The sequence below is a fragment of the Aquarana catesbeiana genome, linkage group LG10, assembly GCF_042186555.1.
Source record: "Aquarana catesbeiana isolate 2022-GZ linkage group LG10, ASM4218655v1, whole genome shotgun sequence".
In the NCBI taxonomy this organism is placed as follows: domain Eukaryota; kingdom Metazoa; phylum Chordata; class Amphibia; order Anura; family Ranidae; genus Aquarana; species Aquarana catesbeiana.
In genome coordinates this window covers 45,565,919-45,587,975 of record NC_133333.1, presented here as the reverse complement: position 1 = coordinate 45,587,975, position 22,057 = coordinate 45,565,919, and the positions used below count along the sequence as shown (strand labels likewise).

Sequence of the window (22,057 nt, the reverse complement as noted above, 5' to 3'; positions counted from 1 at the left end):
CCGACGGACAAAAACCGCTATCAACTTCCTTATTTTAGTCCGGTGTACATCATCATGTACGAATCCATCGGACTTTGGTGTGATCGTGTGTAGGCAAGTCCGGTCGTTAGAAAGTCTGTTGAAAGTCCGCCAAAAGTCCTTTGAAAATCTGTCGGGCTTTTGTAGCTGAAAAGTCCGACCGTGTGTACGCGGCATTAGAGTTCTGCCATAAAGTATCAATGTGCAACAGACCATCATTTGCCATAGGTGGACATTCTTCAGGTGTTGAGTTATTCACTTTAAGGTCATCATAGAGGTCAAGGGGGCACTCTTTACGTCTGGAGGCAAAAAATATTTGTGAAAATGTGGAATAGACTTCCTCCAGAGGTGGATCTGACCAGCTCAGTAGATTGCTTTAAAAAAGGCCTGGATTCATTCCTAAATGTACATAATATAACTGGGTACTGACATTTATAGGTAAAGTTGATCCAGGGAAAACCCGATTGCCTCTTGGGGGATCAGGAAGGAATTTTATCCCCTGCTGTAGCAAATTGGAGCATGCTCTGCTGGGATTTTTCGCCTTCCTCTGGATCAACTGTGAGTGAAGGATTGTGTACATGGGATTGTATGATTTTATTTATTTTTTTGGTTAAACTAGATGGACTTGTGTCTTTTTTCAACTTGACTAACTATGTAACTATGCTCCGCCGGTGCAGCCTTCCTCAGATTGGGGAATCAGCTGAATAACTGTAAGAAAGCACACAGGAGGGCACAATCGCCTAGTGCATTACCATAGATTTATTGTGATTAAATAATAGCAAAATAAATTAGGGCTGAGGAAATTAACGATCAATTCCTCGATTAATCGTTCATTTTTTTGATCGATCAAAATTCTTTTGATCGGTACTCACCTCTCCACCAGCTTCCGTCGGAGATCAGGTGACGTCACGGACATCGACGTCACCGGACTCCTCCCCCCTTCCCTAAGTGCCTCCATCTGCTAACGAAGGGAAGGGGGGAGGAGTCATATACATATTTTCATTTTTTTTTATCAAAAAAGGCTTACATAGTATTGCATAAATCAGTATTTTACATTTTAAGAAAGCGAGGTAATAAAACGGAGGTTAACACTGCTCAAAATTATTACTGCTATGGCAAGCAGAAAAAGTATTATGCTTAATTTACCTTAAGGTGGCAACTTGCATATATTTTAAAGAAAGTTGTGCGTCAGCTAAACACAGTTTTATGTTTGAGTTGATAATCATTGCATTGTTCCTTGCTGGGGTGGTGGATACTGTTCTGAAGGTATGGTGGCTGGCTAGTTTATGGACTCAAAATACCATCAGCCTCTGTCCGGTTTTTATTGGTGGCTGAGTGGACATTGGGAAGATTTCCCCCCACACTTCTTTTAGTAAAGGGAAAGCTCCCAAAACAGGGGCACTTAAAAGATTACTTTCTACTCTACAAAAAATAATACAAAAAAAATAGAGTTCAACTAACTTTCTACATTTTTCTTAAAGTTTAATAAAAAAAATTACTTACGTCAGTGCTACAGTTTGAATTTAAAACATATTTGTGTGAAGTTAAGTCATGGATTGTGGAAACTAACTAGTGTCGGGTGATTGTATATAGTGTATACCACATTTACCACTGACTAATGCAGAGTTGCAATGCAAGGAGATCAGCTAAAAGTAGTTGGATCTGTATGTGTGTTATAATTAATTGAAATTAGTCGATTAATCGATTAAAAAAAAAAAAGATTAATCGAACACGAAAATTTTAATCAGTAACAGCTATAAAATAAATTAACACTCACAAAAGTAGAGGATATGTAAGAGCTCTGAAGAAGGGGGGTGCATCCCCTGAAACGTGTTAGCTCGCCAGTGCAGTGGTATTGTATATCAGGTTACACGATTCCCACACTGGATTATATTACACTTACTTATCCTTTACTTTTGTCAGCATATTCTGACTGCGTATCAATCTCATTGTTAGAATACAATGTCTGAGCGGGAAGGATTCCTCCATCCACTTCACTTGTATGGATGGAGTATCCATTTTCTCACACAATTAGAGCTTTCTTTGGGTGGTATTCGATCACCACTGCGTTTTTTTTTTTTTTTTTTCCACTACAGGCATACCCCACTTTTAAGTACACAATGGGACTAGAGCATGTATGTAAAACAAAAATGTACTTAAAGTGAAGCAATACATTTTTTCACTTCTCAATGCATGTACTGCATTGCAATAGTCATTTACAAGCATAACCAATTACCTAGGCAAGCTGGCCGACCCCAAAATTGGATATGTTGTAGTCCTGTGTCCCCTCTCGGTGTTCCCCAAGTCTGGTGTCCCTGTCACTAATGGTTCGGGAGCAGCGCCATGTCAAGCTGACCAAGATTTCCCATAGACGCCAATGTTAAAAAAATTGGGAGCAGTGCCAGGTCAAGCTGGCCATAATTTTCTTGCGAGGCACTTTACATACACTCCCAGGTATGTCCGTACTCATGAGTGTACGTAAAGGTGAGGGTACATAAAGCGGGGTATGCCTGTATAAACAAAACAAGGCAAACAATTTAGAAAAAAAAACAATATTTTTTACTTTCTACTATGAAACACACCGAATAAAAAAAATGTAAAAAATGAAATTTCTCCATGAATTTAGGCCAATATGTAGTTTGCTACATATTTTTTGGTAAAAAAATCCCAATAAGCGTATATTGATTGATTTTTCACAAAAGTTATAACGTCTAGAAACTATGGAATAATTTTATGGAAATTTTATTTATTTAATTATTTTTTACTAGTAATGGTGGGGATCAGTGACTTATAGCGGGACTGTGACATTTGTTTGGTGACCAGTGACAATACTACAGTGATCAGTGCTAAAAAGATGCCCTGCCACTGTAATAATGACACTGGCTGGCAAGGGGTTAACATCAGGGGCGATCAAAGGGTTAACTGTGTGCCTAACCTGTGCTTGGTTACTGCTTGTACTATGGGAAGGCAGAGATCCGTGTTCCTGCTTTGCAGAAACACAGGATCAATATCTTCCCTACAGACAGAATGGCAGTCTGCCTTGTTCACATAAGCAGACCACCATTATCTGCTTGTGTCCCAAACGATCGGCGAGTCCACCAGACCCACTGATTGGCTCCTGCTGTGTCCATCACAGCGGGAGCTGGTCACCGGCGGTGCGTGTGTGCGTCCCAGACCTGGAAGTGCAGGATCAAGTAATAGGTACGTGATCTTTCCCAGGAGAGCCGCCTTGCCACTGTATATATACAGTCGGCAAGCGGTTAAGCTTGCCATACACACACATAGATTTCTTTTGTTCAGCCTGTTACTGAACAAAAGAAATCTAAGACCCCTTTCACACTGACGCAGTTTTCAGGTGTTTTAGCGCTAGAAATAGTGCCTGAAAACTGCCTCCCATGCCGCCTGAGTGCTCTCACACTGGGGCGGTGCGCTTGCAGGATGTTAGAAAAGATCCTGCAAGCAGCATCAGGTATACACCACTCCCAAAACACCATTGCAATGAATGGGCAGCGCTTCTGAAGCTGTCGCAACACAAGCGTTTTTAGCCCCTTCTTTTGGGTTAAAAGCTCCCCGCTAGCGGACGAAAGTGCCGTCTAAACAGCGTTAACGCACGGGAGGCCCCAGTGTGAAAGGGGTCCAACAGAATCCTCCGTCCTTGCTAACAATACAGGTAGACCAATCCCATCTGCCGAAACCAGCAGCTGTCACAATTTCCAAACAGTGCCTGCATCTAATTGGATGCAGTCACTGTTAGGTTAAACTACTTACTTTTTTTGGACGGAGCGATTTCGGAAGGGCCATACACTGCTGGAATTTTGACCAAACCATCAGGTAGCTGTAAAAATTCAAGGTAGGCTAAAACTACTAGATTATTTTTTGGTGTTGTTGAAAATCTGGTTGAAGTGTCAAAGCATTAACGGTAAAAATGGCAGTTGATGAGAGAACATTTAAACCATTCCATAGGCTGGATTGTTTGTGCATGTCTTCTGTGACTGCTGCTGTTTGTCAGTTGATAAAGTAGATTTGGCAACAGAGCTGTGCTACTATATTCTGACATTAGTGCGACATTAGTTGCCATTTTGTTAATGCTGCTACATTTTTCAAAACTATGTTCTGCCATTTGCTGAAGAATAACAATTACTACTAATAATAGGCAAAATTATAATTACAGTTATAAGCTTTCAACAGTATAGTATCTGTCACAGATAAACAGAAGGTTGGACATTGTTCTGTAGAATGGTAGGTGAATTCTTATTGGCTGCTGAACAGAACAAGTACTGTTTGGACATAAATGATGTCCAGTGCTGGTTATATATATAAGAATATATATAAGGATATAGACTGTGAATAGTATAAAATATCTCCGATATTACCTGTTATTGTGGACCCGCTCATGGCTCTGTCTTCTGCTGCTGTTGTCTTCCTTCTGTATGACATCTGTAGTTGGCCTTCCTTCGCAGGATACACTGCCCTGTGTTGATAACAGACAAAACTTCCTGATGACGGACAGAATCCCAGAGCCACTGACTCCTATTTCTGGAAAGGAAATCTTATTGGCTGACTTGTTACAGTCAGCATTTATCCCATTAACTAGGAAATGACTTACAAGGGGTTGTACTCAAGGCGGTTGTGGACTGAAAAGAAAAAAGACTTAAAGCCCATTTCATCCACTGGATCAAAGTTTGCTAAGAAAACAAAGCTTTCGCTCATTATTTAAAAAATTTTTTTTTTAGCATTAGAAAAAGAGAGAGGCTTAAGTTGGCCTTACACTTGTAGCGCTTACTCCCGGAGGAGCTGCTGATTATAGCTATATCCGTAATTAACGTTTACCACCCAACTATCGCAGCCCATAGATTTAAAAGTCACAGTCCTTAATGCTTTTTCTTAATGCTTTATTCATCAACATAAACTGGGATGGGAGAAGGACTTTCTCTGAGATGCTCTTTGGTAGATTTCTAATCTTTTCCTTTGCTTCACTTGCATTGCGGGAGACAGTGATAAAAAACTGGATGATTACTTTATCAGGGAAGATGGAAGTAGATTTTTTGATAGAGAATAAACAATAAAGAGTCACTCTGAATAACGTCTTTATCTGAAGAACTTCTAAGAACAGTCTGTATCACTATATATGTGCTTTCAGCTTCACCGCTACCTTTTTACCACTACTTCCCATCTGCATGGTACTTCCAAGTTGAGCTAAAGAAAGAGTCACTCTGAATAAATCCTCCCGCTTGACTGATTGGGTTCAGCATTGCCCCGGGATTCCAAAGTCACAGGCTACAACCACCTGTCTTGCTGACTTGCGTACCAACATCCCTCATTCTCTGGACAGTACCCCTCCCTGGGGCTTTTCACTCACTTGATTAATAGCCCGCGTGTCGCTCATAAGCGATCGATCACCCAGTTTCCTTCCGCAATGATTCTTAGTTCCTCTTCTCCTTTGTGGCCCGCTCCCCTCCCCGCAGGGGCGGCCAACGACATCAGCGACTACATGCTGTAAGATGTCGTCTGTTCCTCCATGAGGACCGGTTCTTCACCCTTCTCGCAAAGGTGAAGCTCCGTTGGCTCCCCGGAGGGAAAAAACCTCCACCTTTCCCCTCCGGGATCCAGGCTCGCTCTCTCGCTCCTCAGAGCAGGACTGGACTCGAACCCTCCGGACAGCATGTGACCCCGCTTTTATATGAGAGTCCCGGGCATTACTAAGCAAATCAATGATTGGTCCAGGCTATCACATAAACTACCTGCCACTCAAATGGAAATTGACAACAACAGACCTGCTGTAATAACACAAGCCTGTCTAAATTTACCTGACATAGAAAGCTAGCAAAAAGGGTCACCTACCTAAAAGTAGGTCCCCGCTACACACTTGTAAAATTTTGTTTGACATTTTTCATTTTAATAACATTCTTTGGATTTCTAAGTGGTTAATGGGGTCAAATTCATTTTGAGTGCAGTGATGAGAAAATTTGAAGGAGCTGGGTGGAAAATTTTTCTCGAACAATTTTCTAACAGTGAATGCGGTTTTCATTTGGGAAAGTCCATTCATTCCAAAATCGAATATTAAAAGCAAGTGCAATTTGGAACTACTTTCAAACAACATTTATCAAATATACTGGAAATTTTGGTAAGAATGTCTATGCAGACGCTCCATCAAAACTCTACCATTGCATGGCCAGCTTAGAATTTTATTGTTTTCTGTGTCCCCAAAGGTTTCCCCTTACTTCTTGTCACAGTGACCCCCTGTCACCAGAATGGGGAGAAGTTTCCTTGCAGGAGCAAAGCTGAAAAAAAAAAAGAAACTTGCAGGGAAACAAAAACTGGTGAACAACTACCAGTTTCAGGTTGATAGTAAGGGTGGTGAATGCAGAGGACTGGCAGGTCACAAGGAGTTTTGCCAATTTCCAGATGGGAAGAAAGAATGCTTAAAGATGAATTCCAGGTTTGGATATTTTATACATAGCTACATTGGTCCAACTTGGACCATTGTAACTATGTATATACCATACCTGGCTGATGCCTTTAGAACCGTGGTGCCCAACCTGTGGCTCATGGGCCTGATGTGGGCCTTTGGTATATGATGTGCGGCCCTCTGATCTCAGCAGTCTGTAGTGGGTACCTTGATTAGGGTAATAGAGCTGATCTCTACTAACCTCAAAACATATTCCCAGCATCGTATTATCTTCTGCAGCATATCCCCATCCATAAAAGTATCCTATCCACACTTTCTGGCTCTCTTTTCCCATATTTAGTCTGCAGTTTCTGACAGTCCTCTCAAGCATTACATATATTGAACGCTATGTATGGCCCTTTGATATCAGGGGCCACCTTTGAGACTCCCTTTAGCTCATAAGTTGACAACCACTCATCTAGAAGCTTGAAATCACTGAAGGAGACACCACTACTCCAGTGATCTCCACTTGCTTCTGGGTCCCATGCTGATCAGCTGGCCTGGTACATTGTGAACGTACTGTAACTTGGCATGGAAGCCATTGAGAATGCTTTTCATTTTCTGAATGAATGCAACCTGTTATCTGATTGGATGAGGCAGGATGGTGACATCACATTGGTCATGCCTGGTTATTTTATACAGGTATTTGAAAAATTAAGCAATCTGCATTCCGAACATTGTTTTCTGGGCACACAGTGCCATAAACGTAAGTGCCGCTAGGTGCACTGTCCAGCTGCAGCAGCTTTAAGCCTCTCTTAGGGTTTGACAGGCTGTCGGCCAGTGGTGTATTTTGGTTTTGTGCTGCCCTAGGCAAGACTAAAATCGTGCACCCCCAATCTAAATTTTTCACCCCTTCCTTCTCAAATAGCTATTCACAGTCTCTGGTGACTATGTGGGGTGGTAACATGCAGTCTCTGGTATTACTGGTGAGGGGGGTGAGAGAGGGTGGCTCCCCTATCGCCCCGATGCTGCACCAGAAGAGTCTCTCCCCCCCCCCCCAAAAAAAATGTCAATGGGGTCTCACCTTCCCGCACTTTCAGCTTTTTGCCAGCTGTGTGTAGCGAGGCTGCCGATCACAGCCTGGGACTCTGGCCTGCTCTGCCAATTGAGCTACTTTCAGGGATCGGAGGCTGCAGCCACCGCCACTTCCTGCTTCCGCTTTGCTTTCCTGTCACCAAACGGTCAGCCAGCGGCCGCCTCTGGTGTAACCCCTTTGGCGGGTGTCACCTGGGTTCGGCCTCCACCCCCCCCCCCGCACCGATGCCACTGCTTCTGCAATCCTTGTAGTGTCCCCATGAAAAATACCGCCCAAGGCAAATGCCTAGTTTGCCTCGCGGTAGATACACCCCTGCTGTTGGCATTGGGGAGGGATGGTGCACCTGTGCCCTCCGCTAAACCCCGGAACCTTCAAATTTTGAAATTCGATAACTACTGTACTTCCATTTTTTTCTTTGTAATCCGATTTTATAAAGGTTTTATTTATTTTGCAAGAAAATACAAAACATAGCTCACATACTGGGAAGTCCAGGATATAGAGCCTCCCTATAGATAACAGTCAAAGGTAAAACTACAGGGGTACTTCACACCCCAGTGCAACACAGGATTTTTAACAATAAGCAGAAAAAATATAAGAAAACGCAAACCTGTACATTCATTGCTTGACATATAGATACAGATAAGTGCCCACAATCACTTGTTTAGCTTGTTGGAAAAGAGTACATGATAATGCAACTACATCTGTTAAGTATGGGACTCATTTGCTGCACAAGATAAAACTTTAAAGAGTTCAGAAAGAATAGTAGTAGAATACTTAGATTGCAACTTTTTTTATTATTGAAAATGTATTCTTTATACAAAGATGCATAAAACATCTCCCAAACAACGTCAACAAAAAACAGAGAACATATATTGTAGCTTTTAGATGGTTCCTTTTCCTTTCCTTGTGTTTCAACAGAACAAACATGCAGTGCAGATGTAGCATTTAGAGTGTTCAGACAAACCATTTATCACTGACAGGGGTGCTTACTAGGGATGAGCCCAACACCCCCTGGTTCGGCTCGCAGCAGAACATGCGAATATGCAAAAAATTTGAACACGTGAACACTGTTAAAGTCTATGGCACTTTATGAAAGAAAAAAAAAAAAGTCTATGGGACACGAACATGAAAAATCAAAAGTGCCAATTTTAAAGGCTTATATGCAAGTTATTGTCATAAAAAGTGTTTGGGGACCCCGGGTCCTGCCCCAGGGGACATGTATCAATGCACATTTCTAAAGGAAAAAAAATCATTTAAAACTGCTTATATATGCAATATATATGAAAATCATTGAGAAAAACGACATGGGTCCCCCCCCAGCCCATTACCAGGCTCTTTGGGTCTGGTATGGATATTAAGGGGAACCCTGCACCCAATTTTTTTTTTTAAATGGCGTGGGGGCCCCCAGGTACTATATACTCTGAACAGAAGTATATATACTCTATGGCCTGCCCTATATACTCTGCAGAAAATTGGGCCTTAGGTGTTGGTGGTACCAGAACACTGTAAGCCCACACAGTTACTCTTGGTGAGCGCAAGAACGGGCCCTGCTGTGAAATACTATATCAAAAATTTTAATTACACGTCCCTGTTAAACAGGGGTAGAAAAATTTGGCCTTGGGTGGTGGTGCCACAACACTGTAACCCCTCACAGATACTCTTGTTGGGTGCACGAACGAAACCTGCTGTGAAACATTAGATCAAAAATTGTAATTATATGAATAAAGAAACAAGAAAAATTGTGCCTTAGGAAGTGGTGATGGTGCCCTAAACCAAAAATATTGTTGGAAGCTAGCATCATCAAGATTGAGGAGGAATAGGATAGTCACTCAGCATAGGCAGTCTTCAAATGATCCCACATCCATAGAAAAATTAATCAGTTACATCAGCATCAGGTGCTTGATAGCTGCTGATTCAAGACTGATTCATTTTTATGAATGTGAGCCTATCAACGGAGTCTATGGACAGGCGCACTCTAAGATCCGTTACAAACCCTCCAGCAGCACTAAATGTGTGTTCAGAAAGAACGCTGAGTGCAGGACAGGCCAGTAGCTCAATTGCATATTGAGCAAGTTCTGGCCAGTGGGCCATCCTCAAGACCCAGTAACCCAGTGGATGGTCTGTTGGAAAGGTCCCCAAGTCTGCTCTTGCCCCTAGATATTCCTGCACCATGTAATGCAGATGCTGGGAATGGTTGCTTGAACCGATCAGACCTTGACGCTGAGGACTGAAAAATTGTCTAAAGGCATCGGTCAGCCGGCCACCTTCTACACCGCTCTTCCTCTGACTAAACAAAGCCTCAGCAACACGTTGTCCAGCACCAAGAAATTCTAACCTCCCAGGGTCTGGAGATGCACTGCAAAACCTTTCTTTAAGGCCTCCTGGAGATGTTTCAGTCTCTTCTCCCTCTGCAAAGGCAGAATGAGTTCTGCAACCTTACCCTTGTAACGTGGATCAAGAAGGGATACCAGCCAGTAATGATCCCTCTCCTTGATACCACAAATCCTAGGGTCCTTTCGCAGGCTTTGCAGAATCAGGGAGGCCATGCAGCATAAGTTTGCAGAGGCATTCGATTCTGAGTCCCTAAGGATCACATGATCCGTAACAACCTCCTTCCAGCCAGGTACAACTTGGGTTTCTGGGGACTGAAAACCATCCCTTGAAGACTGCTGCTGAGTGTAATCCTCCACGTCCATGCTAACACAATCCTCCTCCTCCTCCTCTTCTTCCTGCGTGTTGGGCGGGCCCGCAGGAATACTATCTGGCTAAAGGGGGCCTTGAGAGGTAAGGAAGTCCTCCTCTTCCTCCCGCTGTTCTGCCTCAAGTGCCCTGTCCATTATTCCACGAAGCGTGTGCTCCAACAGGAAGACAAGAGGGACAGTATCACTGGTGCATGCATTGTCGCTGCTGACAGGACAGTGCATGCATCCTAGATCAGTAGCCACTGGCGTGGCGAAAAGAATCCAAGCTCCCCTGCCCCTGTCCTGGTGCCATACTCACACAGGTACTCATTGATGGCCCTCTGCTGCATGTGCAGCCGCTGCAGCATTGCCAACATTGAGTTCCACCTGGTGGGCATGTCACAAATGAGGCGGTTGGCGGGCAGGTTGCATTGCCTTTGAATGTCAGCCAACCGAGCACTGGCATTGTATGACCGGTGGAAATGACCACAGACTTTTCTGGCCTGCCTCAGGATATCCTGTAAGCCCTGGGTACCTGCTCAAGAACCGCTGCACCACCAAATTCCAGACGTGTGCCAAACATGGGTCAAGTGTACCTGTCGGAGAGAAGTTTGGTGCCGTTGTCGCACACAACCATTCCTGGCTGAAGCTGGCGTGGCGTCAACCACCTCTGAGCCTGCCCCTGCAGAGCTGACAGAATCTCTGCCCCAGTGTGGCTCCTGTACCCTAAGCAGACCAACTCAAGCACCGCATGGCATCTTTTTGCTTGAGTGCTTGCGTAGGCCCTTGAATGCTTACGGAGCACTGCTAGTTCAGAGGACAAATCTGCAGAAGAGGCCATAGAGAAAGCAGAAGAGGAGGGGGTGAAGGAGAGAGCTGTGGCAGAATCACCACTAGCATTTTGGAGGAGTGGTGGCGGAACTAGCTCCAACAATACTGAACCCTGTCCTGCATCCTTCCCAGCTGCCAGCAGAGTTACCCAGTGGGCCGTGAAGGAAAGGTAACGTCCCTGCCCATGAGTCAGCGCCACGGTAATATGCACCTTACTGCTGACCGCCCTGTCCAATGAGGCCAAAACATTGCCTTCCACATGCTGGTAGAGAGCCGGAATGGCCTTCTGTGAAAAGAAATGGTGTTTTGGAATCTGCCACTAAGGTACAGCACATTCCACAAATTCATGAAAGGGGGCAAAGTCTATCAGCTGAAAAGGCAGCAGTTGCAGTGCTAGCAATTTGGCCAAGCTAGCATTCAGATGCTGAGCATGTGGATGGCTGGGACTGAATTTCTTTTTATGGTTTAGCAACTTGGGTAGGGAAATTTGCCTGCTAAAATCAGATGTAGGTGTACTTATAGCAGATTGGCTGCAAGTACTTGGGACACCTATTGCTATACCTTCATTTCTTTCAGTACAGGTTTTTGAGAGGACTGGAGGTATAGTGGGGTTGGAGATCCCAGATGAGGAGCAAGGAGAAGTCTGCCTTTTTCTTTGTCGTGGCTCTTTCAAGTGCTGTTGCCAACGGACTGCATGGGAGGTCATCATATGTCTGGTCAAGCATGTAGCCAAGCGGCTGCTGTTCTGGCCCACTTGATCTGCTTCAGACATAGGTTGCAAACAGCAACGGTGCGATCTGCTGCACGTGTGTCAAAAAAGGCCCACACCAAGGAACTTTTCAAAATCAGGGAGGAGTCAGCAGCGCCCTGCAAATGCGGAGCTCTGCGGTGTGATGCAGTAGGGTGGCTGCCCTTAAGCTGCCCCCTAGAGGACATGCTGCCTCGTTTGAGTTGTGCTGCCCCCTCCTCCAACTCCTCTCTTCACTGGGCAATTTACTGGGCAAAATACTGCACTGGGACTCCTACCAGGGAGATGATGACCTGCGGCATGCATAGTGCACCATGATGAACAATGGGCATGGCCAGTGGGAGAGTCTTAAAGTAGGATTCAACAGAATCTGTATCTGCTGTAAATAATGCAAACATACCACAGACCCTGTACCCATAAAATTCTAATTACTGTGTCGCAACTGATAATCTCACAGACACAAATACATCTCATATAATGGAAACATTTATTTTAAAAACAAATGATCCTTTGACTATGTTTTTTTTATGCACAAAAAAAAGGATATTTTTGGTTTGCTGAGGCAACCTTACAGAAGAACTTAATTAAAACCAGCAACTGTTGAGACAATTAACACCTTGGTCGGGTCTATGTACAGTATAATGTACAGAGTACTGGGTCAGGGGTAAGTAACAAACAAAACAATATACAGAGTACAGCAGTCAGCACATCAGAGTCCTCCCTTACATCAAAGTCCCAACATTCTCCATATACATCACAGTCCGCAGAGTGCCACCTTACGGCAGAGCCCCCCAGAGTCCCACCCTGCGGCAGAGCCCCCATCAGTGTCCCCTTACATACACCTTAGTGCTTGGTGTGGTAGGCAGCTGGCGGCAAAAGGCTTTAAAAAAAAAATATGCATGTTGTAGGCTCTGAACTGTGCAAGTGAGTCGTAGAGTCAACAGAATAGTGAACTGCTGTGGTTGGCCTCAGATCGAGCAGTGGGGCATGTGAATAAAAGTCATGCTTGATGTGTGTCATGATGTCACTGCACAGGTGTGCACCCAGACCTTCCCTGCTGCCTCATCCAAGGCCGAGCTCAGCAGTGCACCATTCACCACCATGCACCATTCGGGGGCCATTCAGATGCCCCCGGATGGCAACAAGTGGATTTTTCATGGGTATGGGATTGTTAGAGCAACTTCTGTTGAGCAGCAGTGGGCACAGATTGATCATACAGTATACACACGGGGCGGCTGATGCTCAACATTTTTGGGGGTGCGCAAACAAAATGGCAAAAGTACTAAAAAAAGAAAACATGCTATGCATGAATCTATCCATTATTCATATAGGGGGGTGGCGTGATAGAGGAGGCGGCGCCCATGCGCCCTTAATGAAGGGGCCGCCCCTGGTATACATACACATGCACAGTATACATACACATAGACATACGCACACAGTAACACACAGTATACATACATACACGCAACAGCAGTTTTCACCCAAAAATCAGCCTAATAGAACACACTGCTGCTGCCCCCATCTTCTGGCCTGCTGGTACTTGTAGTGCCCCAGCAGCTCACAGACATTGGATGTGGTGATACAGGAGAGGAGGAGGCTGTGCCTGTGTAGTGGTGAGCAGGTAATGAGTAGGGAGGTGTAGCAGAGATTGGGGGAGAAATTCAGAACATCCTTCTCCAGAAGCAGGGCACTTCTCACACATACAACATCGATCTAACAGCAGCCTAAGAGACAGGAGGAGTCCTGCTAGAGGAAACACAGCCTCCCCCTGCCCCCTGCTCACCAGGGTAAGCATTGACAATAATACATTTCAATCAGCTCAGTTCAACCCAGCTTACCTTGTATCAGGCAGTAGTTTGTCCCACATTGCAGGCTGTCCCCTACTCCCTCTCCTGTCCTCCAGCTGTCGCTATCTCCTGCTCTCATGTTAAAGAAGTTGCGCTGGAGAAGGGGGCGTGTACACTATGCTCCCATTGGCTGAGAAGGCAGTGGAGAAGCTGGGCAGCTATAATATCGAGATTTTGTACAGCAAGAGCATGTCGGTAGTGGCCATTTCAGGGACAGATGTAAAAATACTACGATTTTTACAAACTGTCCCTGCTTTTACTGAGGCTGGCAACCCTGATGGGGCCCCCAGACAGTGCCTGAGTGCCCAAACGGTCAGTCTGCCCCTGTTCCCAGCAAATACGTATTATCGTCCACTAATGAGATCGGTAGTACCAGCGTATGTCAGGAAGTGCCATCTTGTTGGGATCAAATAATTAATTTTTGTTGGCCTTGCATGCAATGTATAGTTATCAAAGTAAAGGCTTTTTTTCTCTCTTCTGGCATGGAGTGGAACTCCAAGTCTATTTCCTATCTCCCAACAAATATAGACGGGTTAAAGGGCATTTTTCTCAGAGAATAGATGCAGGTATTCCCTATTCCAAGACACCACTTGTCTCCACCCCTACTCACCTTCAAGTGCTGTCTCTTGGTTCCATCCCTTACCCACCTCCCAGCACCACTCTTTTTAGAGAATACACAAAATCATTTATCATTTTGTGTAATTTGTATAGAATATGTTAGTGAAAACACCTAAAGCAGTAAAATAGATCCCCTGCAGCCAGCAACAATAGGCCCCCCCCCCGCAACAATAGATTCCTCTCCAGCAGCAATAGACCCCACAAGCAACACTAAATCTCCCAGCAGTCAGCATCAGGAGACCTCTCCCTCAATAGCAGATCCCTCCCAGGAACAACTGACCCCCGACAACATAAGACCCCCGCAGCAACAATAGCCCCCACCAGTAACAATAGATCGTCCAATGGCCAGCATCAATAGACTCCAGCACACCCCATCATCTTTTCTCATTACATGCATTCAGTGCTGGAGGTGCCGGAACTGCGTTCCCCCTGAAAAAAAGCTTTGGACGGGTATATATGTGAACTGTGCAGGAGGTAACTCTGCCTTATCAGAAATATTGAATAAACTAAAAAAATAATCCAGATTAACTTTAACAAAGTTTCAATATTATTCCTCATTATTGAGTGAAGTGAAATCTTCCCTTTTAGAACAAAGTTGTTATTCAAAAGGCAAACTTTAGGATGTCATCCTTGGTATACACGGTTTTTTGTGTAGAAACACTGCAACAAAAGAAACATATTTAACATTAGTAAAATGGAAGTATACAGAAAGTACAAACTTTTATCAGGAGACAGGTGTGGTCCCATTAGGGGAGGTGCACTACTCAGGAGACAGCATCGCATGCTGGAGGAGAGATTCCTTACCCACAGGACTGAGAAAGTCGAGACAGATAAGCAAGTAAAAAAAACTATGACTCCCATTACTACTACCAACAACAATGTCAGGACCTGAATCACCTGCTTGTGACACTGTGCTTCCCAGAGTGGAAGGTGAAGCTGGCCATACACCATACAATTTTTCTGTTCAATTTTCTTTAGATTTACCTTCAACTATGTAGTACAAGGGCCTACCTGATTGCATCCAAATTGAAAGTGTTTAGGTTTGACCTCCTATTATATGGTTTTGGTAAATCTAAAGGAAAGTTGAACAGGAAAATTGAATAGTGTATGGCCAGCCTTAGTCTCCACCTGATGCTGGCTGCTGGGCAGGTATATAGGTCCTCCTCTGCCATTACACTTTGGTTTATTGATTTACTAAATCTGGTGCAGCTGCATATATTAACCAATCAGCTTCTAGGTTTTATATCAAAGCTTAATAGAACAAGCTGAAGTTAGAAGCTGATTGGTTACTATGCACAGCTGTACTAGATTCACCAGATTCTGTGTGCACCAGTTTTTCTAAATCTCCCCCTTTGTGTCAGTATTTTGAGTTGCTTTCTGTGCTAGTGCCATTTATCCTGCTCTGCTCCTGATCATGATCTTTCTCTAGCCCTGCCTCCTGTACCCTGTGCCCTGCTGCCTTACATCTGCTCCCCTTGTTCCTGCACCCAGTCCCGATTCCACCCTTCCTTGCATCCCTGGTGCTCCCTGTTATCCGTGTTCCTCGTTTTGTATATATTGTACATACTGTATTTAGTTAGGCATTTTTGGTTATATGGTTGTAGTTCACTTGCATCATTTTTGTTTTATTATAATTTTATTTACTTCACTATATATACTCTAGTTTTCACTTTCTAGGCGTAGCCACGCAGATCTGGCCATCTTTGCTGCACATTCCTTACAAACAAACTAGTTGCTTACCTCATTTGCATATATCGTCTCCTCTGGGTATTCTTTGCAGGTTTGATGTTCCCTTTCCTGCCCTGAAATTGATTAGAAATGCATTTATTCGCAGTTACTTTAAAAATTATATAGAAAGTAACAAAACAGCCATTGAATCAACTTTAGATGTAGATTTTCTATAGAAATTATTAGTCTCTATTATGAAATAGTATAGAATTAACTATTAATAGTGAATTAATAATAATAATTATATTAATACTTATTCATATTAATTTGCATATGTTGATAATATGAAATAGATGGGTTAATATAAGATCCTACTACAAAAACCAAGCAATTTCTTCTGGCACTAAAAATTTTCAGTTTTTGGGACCTGTACAGTATCATTGGCGAGTAATTCAATTAGCAATTATTATTGTTAGGGAGGTTAAAATTAGAATGCATATACTTTGCATTGTAGTTTTACTGCAATAGTGCGAGCCGGCTGCGCAGAAACACGTATATACTGTATATGATTGTTTATTTCTGCACTATCACAGTTCCTCTTTAAGCCGTTAATCGCCACCATTAGTATATATAAAATAATATATATATTCCATGGTGTATATAACATCATTTGTAGATGCTATAACTTTCATGCAAACCAATTAATATACGCTTATTGGATTTTTTTTTTACCAAAGACATGTAGCAGAATACCTTTTGGCCTACATTTATGAATACATTTTATTTTTTATTTTTTTATTAGATATCTTTTATAGCAGAAAGTAAAACATATAGTATTTTTCAAAATTTTCTGTCTTTTTCTATTTATAGCGCAAAAGAAAAAAAAAAAAAACAGTGGTGATCAAATAAAGAAAGCTCTGTTTGTATGAAAAAAATTATATAAAATTTAATTTACTTATAGCGTTGTATGACTGCGCAATTGTCAGTTAAAGTAGCACAGTGCCAAATAGCAAAAAGTGGTTTTGAATGAACTTTTTTAGATTTAAATGTAATTAATTTTTTTTTTTTAAATATTTGGTAATGGTTTTAAATTTTAAATATTTCTTTTGAAAATATAACAAATGTATTTTTAAGTAAAGCTAGAGAGAGACTTAGAGAGAAGATCTTTTTTTTTCAGGTCGTGAAAAGAAAGCAATATTTTTACAAACAGTGTCCTGTCTAGAATTCCATGGAAATGTTTTAATTCCTGCAGCAAGGTCAATAACCTCACAAACAATGTCTTTCATTAATTTCTAAGACATAGGTGTATATATAATTTGCTGACGAACCAGTCTTTTTTTGCCTTGCTGAAGCCATAATGGTAACGTAAGGACCCCTTGGGTTGCAAATTTTTTTGGTTTTTCTAACAACTGATTGCAGCCTACTTATGGTCCAGGGCAGCCAGTTGTGTTCTTGCAACCATGGCGTCCATATAGAAATGATGGCGTTTGGATCAATATTTTAAAACCATACTATCAAATACTTCCACTTCTCCAGTATGGTAAAAACCAGAAAGATGATCAAGTTCCTTTAGGAGTCTTGCATCTTGTATTATGGCATTAAGGTTATTTAGAGCTGCAAATCCATGTTTTAGCCACTCATATTGCCTTTCTTCATCATTTGTTAGTGGTGGATGAGAACAGTGATGGTATAGACAATTTCTTGTCCATTCATGGACATTAGCTGCATGATAACTCATGGAAAGCCATTTTTCTTTAAGTAGCATAGCATTATCTTGGCAACCACCACAAATTATTTTTTGCTAAAGGAACCCAGCCTGCAAGTTCTCTACAATTACTTTTTTTATTAGCAGTGACAAGTTTTGCTCCAATCGATTTGGCCATATGCCATACGTCAAATTCGTGCTTTATTTGAGTATATTTCTCCTTTATTATTTTTCTGAAGGAGACATGTCTGCCGGTTACTATGATTTTGACCTTAACTTGATCCCCTAAAACACGCTCCAAGGCCTCAACAAACGCCAACTTTTCAAGAGACACTGAGGTCCGACCCGGTTGTAGTTGCTTAACTTGAAAATCAATGATACAATCTTTTTCTGTATCCAGGTGCAACACTTGGCATTGAAGCCAGGTGAATCACATTGGCCATCACCAATTAATGTAACACCATTCTCTCCTATATTTTGAATAATCCCTTTTCATTGAGTGGTCCAATGATGTTCAATTGTTGGAAATATTAATTTTCTTTGGTTATTATGAGTTGTTGCCCAAATGCTACACATTTCCAATATTGAAAAAAAATTCAGAACCTTCAAAAAATTGGATCCACTACATACTATTGCTGATGAAATTAACAGGTTTCCTGCTGTCATGCACCCTATAAAGGGTTGGCTTCTCCACAGTTTATATTTATGTTTACAACTGCACTTGGCATGCACTATTATTGCAGATCCAGCTGACTATGCTCTTCAGTGGCTCTCATCCTACCTATCCCAACGTACCTTCAGTGTCACTTACAATTCTACTTCCTCCACCCCTCTTCCCTTCTCCGTCGGGGTCCCCCAAGGTTCTGTTCTTGGACCCATTTTATTTTCAATCTACACCTCTTCCCTGGGTCAGCTGATAGCCTCTCACAGCTTTCAATATCATTTCTACGCTGACGACACCTAAATCTATCTCTCCACCCCTCAACTCACTCCATCAGTCTCCTCACGCATCATTAACTTACTAACAGACATATCTGTATAGATGTCATACCACTTCCTCAAACTCAACTTGTGCAAAACCGAGCTTATAATATTTCCTCCCCCACGTGCCTCTTCCCCTGACTTATCTGTCAAGAGCAATGGCAAAACCATCCACCCATCCCCACAGGTGTTATCCTGGACTTTAAACTGTACTTTCGGCCCCACATCCAATCACTTTCCAAAGCTTGCCGCCTCAACCTCCGCAACATCTCTAAACTACATCCCTTTCTAACCAATGAAACCACAAAGCTCCTGATTCACTCCCTGGTTATCTCTCGCCTTGACTACTTCAACTCCCTCCTCATTGGCTTACCTTTAAATAGACTATCCCCCCTTCAGTCCATCATGAATGCTGCTGCCAGACTCATCCACCTTACAAACCACTCAGTGTCTGCTACCCCTCTCTGCCAATCCCTCCTACCACTCGCCCCCCAGGGAATTAAATTCAAAATACTAACAAGTTACAAAGCCATCCACAACTCTCCCCAAAGCTACAACACTAGCCTAGTCTCAAAATACCAACCGAAATCGTCTTCTTCGTTCCTCCAAAGACCTCCTGCTCTCTAGCTCCCTCATCACCTCCTCCCATATCAGCCTCGCCCATCCTCTGGAATTCCCTACCCAAATCTGTCAGACTGTCTCCAAATGTATCCACTTTTAGGCGATCCCTGAAAACTTTCCTCTTCAGAGAAGCCTATCCTGCCTCCATCTAACTGCACTATTTTCTCCATTAGCTCATCCCCCACAGCTATTACCCTTTTGTATAACTTTACCCTCCCTCTTAGATTGTAAGCTCTAACAAGCAGGGCTCTCTGATTGCCCCTGTATTGAATTGTATTGTAATTGTACTGTCTACCCTAATGTTGTAAAGCGCTGCGCAAACTGTCGGCGCTATATAAATCCTGTATAATAATAATGTATATTTTAAGTGCTATTATGCTCCCAATGCAATGTGGATCTTGCAAGCAACAAGATTACATCAACAATTCATCTAAGCATTCTTAAAAAACTAAAAATGTATTTTGTCTTGCCACATTGGCAAGTCCTTTTTCTTGTGGCAAATACAAAAAAGAAAGGTCAGGATCCTGTAAATCAATGTTTAATTCTTCATCTTCCATCCTCCATTTCATAATAGATTTGCTCCTCTTCTTCTTGTGAGGGACAATAAGAGTTGTCTCTAGACATGTGCATTAGTTTTCGTCCGAATTTCAGGTATTTCCGTTATCGTTTTAACAAACGATAACGAAAGTGCAGAATCCGAAAAACGAAAGATCCAACATAAACAAATGCTTTATTTTCGTTTTTGTTGCTACAACAGTTCGATATAGATAGGAGATTCGACATGATGATGACAATAACAATCTGTGTCCATCGAACCTGTGGTCGAATGTGCCTAACCTTAACTCTATTAGTCCAAGATTATTCTACATAGAGAGAAAAGATTCGACGTAGAGAGAAAAGATTCGACATATAGAGAAAAGATTCGACGTAGGGGAGAAAAGATAACTAAAAATAATGATGATGATGAATGTTATTGGCTGATTGTAACCAAAGAGGAGGAGCAGTAAAATAGCTAGAACTAAGTACACACGTACTTTGGCTTATGGTGTCTGTTGAAAGTTCTAAGAAGATTCGATGGAGCAGGTAAACTATACGGCGTCGTACAGTTTAGCTGCTCCGTCGAATCTTCTTTGAACATTCAACAGACACCATAAGCCTTCAATGACAGATTCGACCTTAATTTGGATTTTCGGACGAATGCAATTTTTAACGAAATAAATAAAAACAAATTTCGGGAGTAACTAAATAAATTTATTTTTCGGACAAAAACGAAATTCCGAAACGAAATATTTCAGTGTGCACATGTCTAGTTGTCTATAATCTTTCTTTTTTTAGGAGGAGTGAAAGAAATGTCCAATTCATTACTTTCTACAGCAACAGATGTTACCGGTTCTTGTACTGTAGTTTTAATTGGCGACAATCCAAGAATGAAGATGTTAGGATCGTGATGTACTATTGGCTTGTATTGTTGGTCCTCTACATGTTCTCGATCTCTGCTGTTTTCCTGCGACCGATTTTCACAAAAAGAGGAATGTAAAATGTCATCATAGGCTGTTTCCTGAGGTACAAAATGGAGGTAATTCAACCAGAGAGCACTGTGTAGCAACAGATACTGTAGGCTTGCGTAGGGATACCTGGCTCTTTTTTGTTCGAACATACTTTTTTCAGTCACACTGGATGCCACAATGTATTTTCTTGATTTTTGGATTACGAGGGATTGTAAGAGCCTGCGAACAAATAGTACAGTGCTTTTGTTTTGATCTCTGTGTAGAAGATAGATCAATATCTACACTCGGATGCGAGTATTATTATTATTTAGGAGTTTGATTAGCTCCAGAGCGAATCTCTATGATATTTATAGAGGATTCAGAAGGCATAGAACTTTCTTTTCTTTGACTTTTGTAATAATTGTGTTCATCTTCTGCTTGAGAGGTTTCACTAATTATTTCCAAATTTAATGTAGGGTACGCTGTTTTCCTTAGAACCTTTTGTGTACCTCTCATCTCAGTATCGGTTTCTTGAAAATGTCTGGAACAAATTCTAAATTTCCCTTTTTCTGATTTAGAAATCCTTTAAAAGATAACCACAATATTGTCCATGAATTTTTATAGTTTATCTAGCCATATTCTGATTTGCTCTCAATCATGAGGAAGGGCATACAATGAAGTATTCTCTGTTCTCCATGAAACAGAGCACGATTTAATAAAACAACTCGACATTCTGAAATATTCAAAATGATTAAATATTAAATTTGATAACAATAATTAAAAAAAATACAATACAGTTGTATATTCTAATTAAATTAATGTAAAAAAAAAACTATCACAAAAACTTTAAAATTCATAAAGCAGAGATATAATTTTTCAGTATACTTAATATTATATAATACAATTGAAATTTGTTATAGTGATTATAAAGTAAATTTTATCTTTATCAGCTCTGTGATGTTTTTGTGTACAATGAAGACACAATCTTTGACGTGGTGATGGATGGGTGACACACAATGACGGGGTGGAGGATGAGTGACACACAATGAGGGGGTGAAGGATGGGTGACACGCTATGACAGGGTGGAGGATGGGTGACACGCTATGACAGGGTGGAGGATGGGTGACACGCTATGACAGGGTGGAGGATGGGTGACACGCTATGACATGGTGGAGGATGGGTGACACGCTATGACATGGTGGAGGATGGGTGACACGCTGTGGGGTGGAGGATGGGTGACACGCTATGGGGTGGAGGATGGGTGACACACAATGAGGGGGTGGAGGATGGGTGACACACAATGAGGGGGTGGGTGATGGGTGACAAGCTATGAGATGGTGGTGGATGGGTGACACACAGTGACGGTGT

The 22,057-nt window shown here is 42.2% G+C and overlaps 2 protein-coding genes across 7 annotated transcripts in view; both read right to left on the bottom strand.

The window, feature by feature from the left end:
• The window catches only part of LOC141110649 (cell adhesion molecule CEACAM1-like), a 50,165-nt gene extending 45,378 nt beyond the window's left edge, over window positions 1–4,787 (bottom strand). Inside the window, exons 1-2 of one of the 6 annotated variants that reach the window (XM_073602126.1) lie at window positions 4,392–4,779; window positions 891–979 (exon numbers count right to left, since the gene is read on the bottom strand). Coding sequence is in view for 3 of the 6 variants with exons in the window: in XM_073602127.1 (XP_073458228.1) it covers window positions 4,392–4,455 (64 nt within the window). In the remaining 3 variants the exon portion in view is untranslated. Of the gene's footprint in view, window positions 1–890; window positions 980–4,391 lie in introns of all 6 variants that reach the window. The other 5 variants (XR_012236314.1, XR_012236313.1, XM_073602127.1 and 2 more) reach the window with 5 other exon arrangements.
• Window positions 4,788–8,273: 3,486 nt separating this feature from the next.
• LOC141110648 (cell adhesion molecule CEACAM8-like) overlaps window positions 8,274–22,057 on the bottom strand; it is a 53,829-nt gene continuing 40,045 nt past the window's right edge. Inside the window, exons 6-7 of the mRNA XM_073602123.1 lie at window positions 15,968–16,029; window positions 8,274–14,887 (exon numbers count right to left, since the gene is read on the bottom strand). Of these exons, the coding sequence (XP_073458224.1) occupies window positions 14,852–14,887; window positions 15,968–16,029 (98 nt within the window). The 3' untranslated portion in view covers window positions 8,274–14,851. The remainder of the gene's footprint in view (window positions 14,888–15,967; window positions 16,030–22,057) is intronic.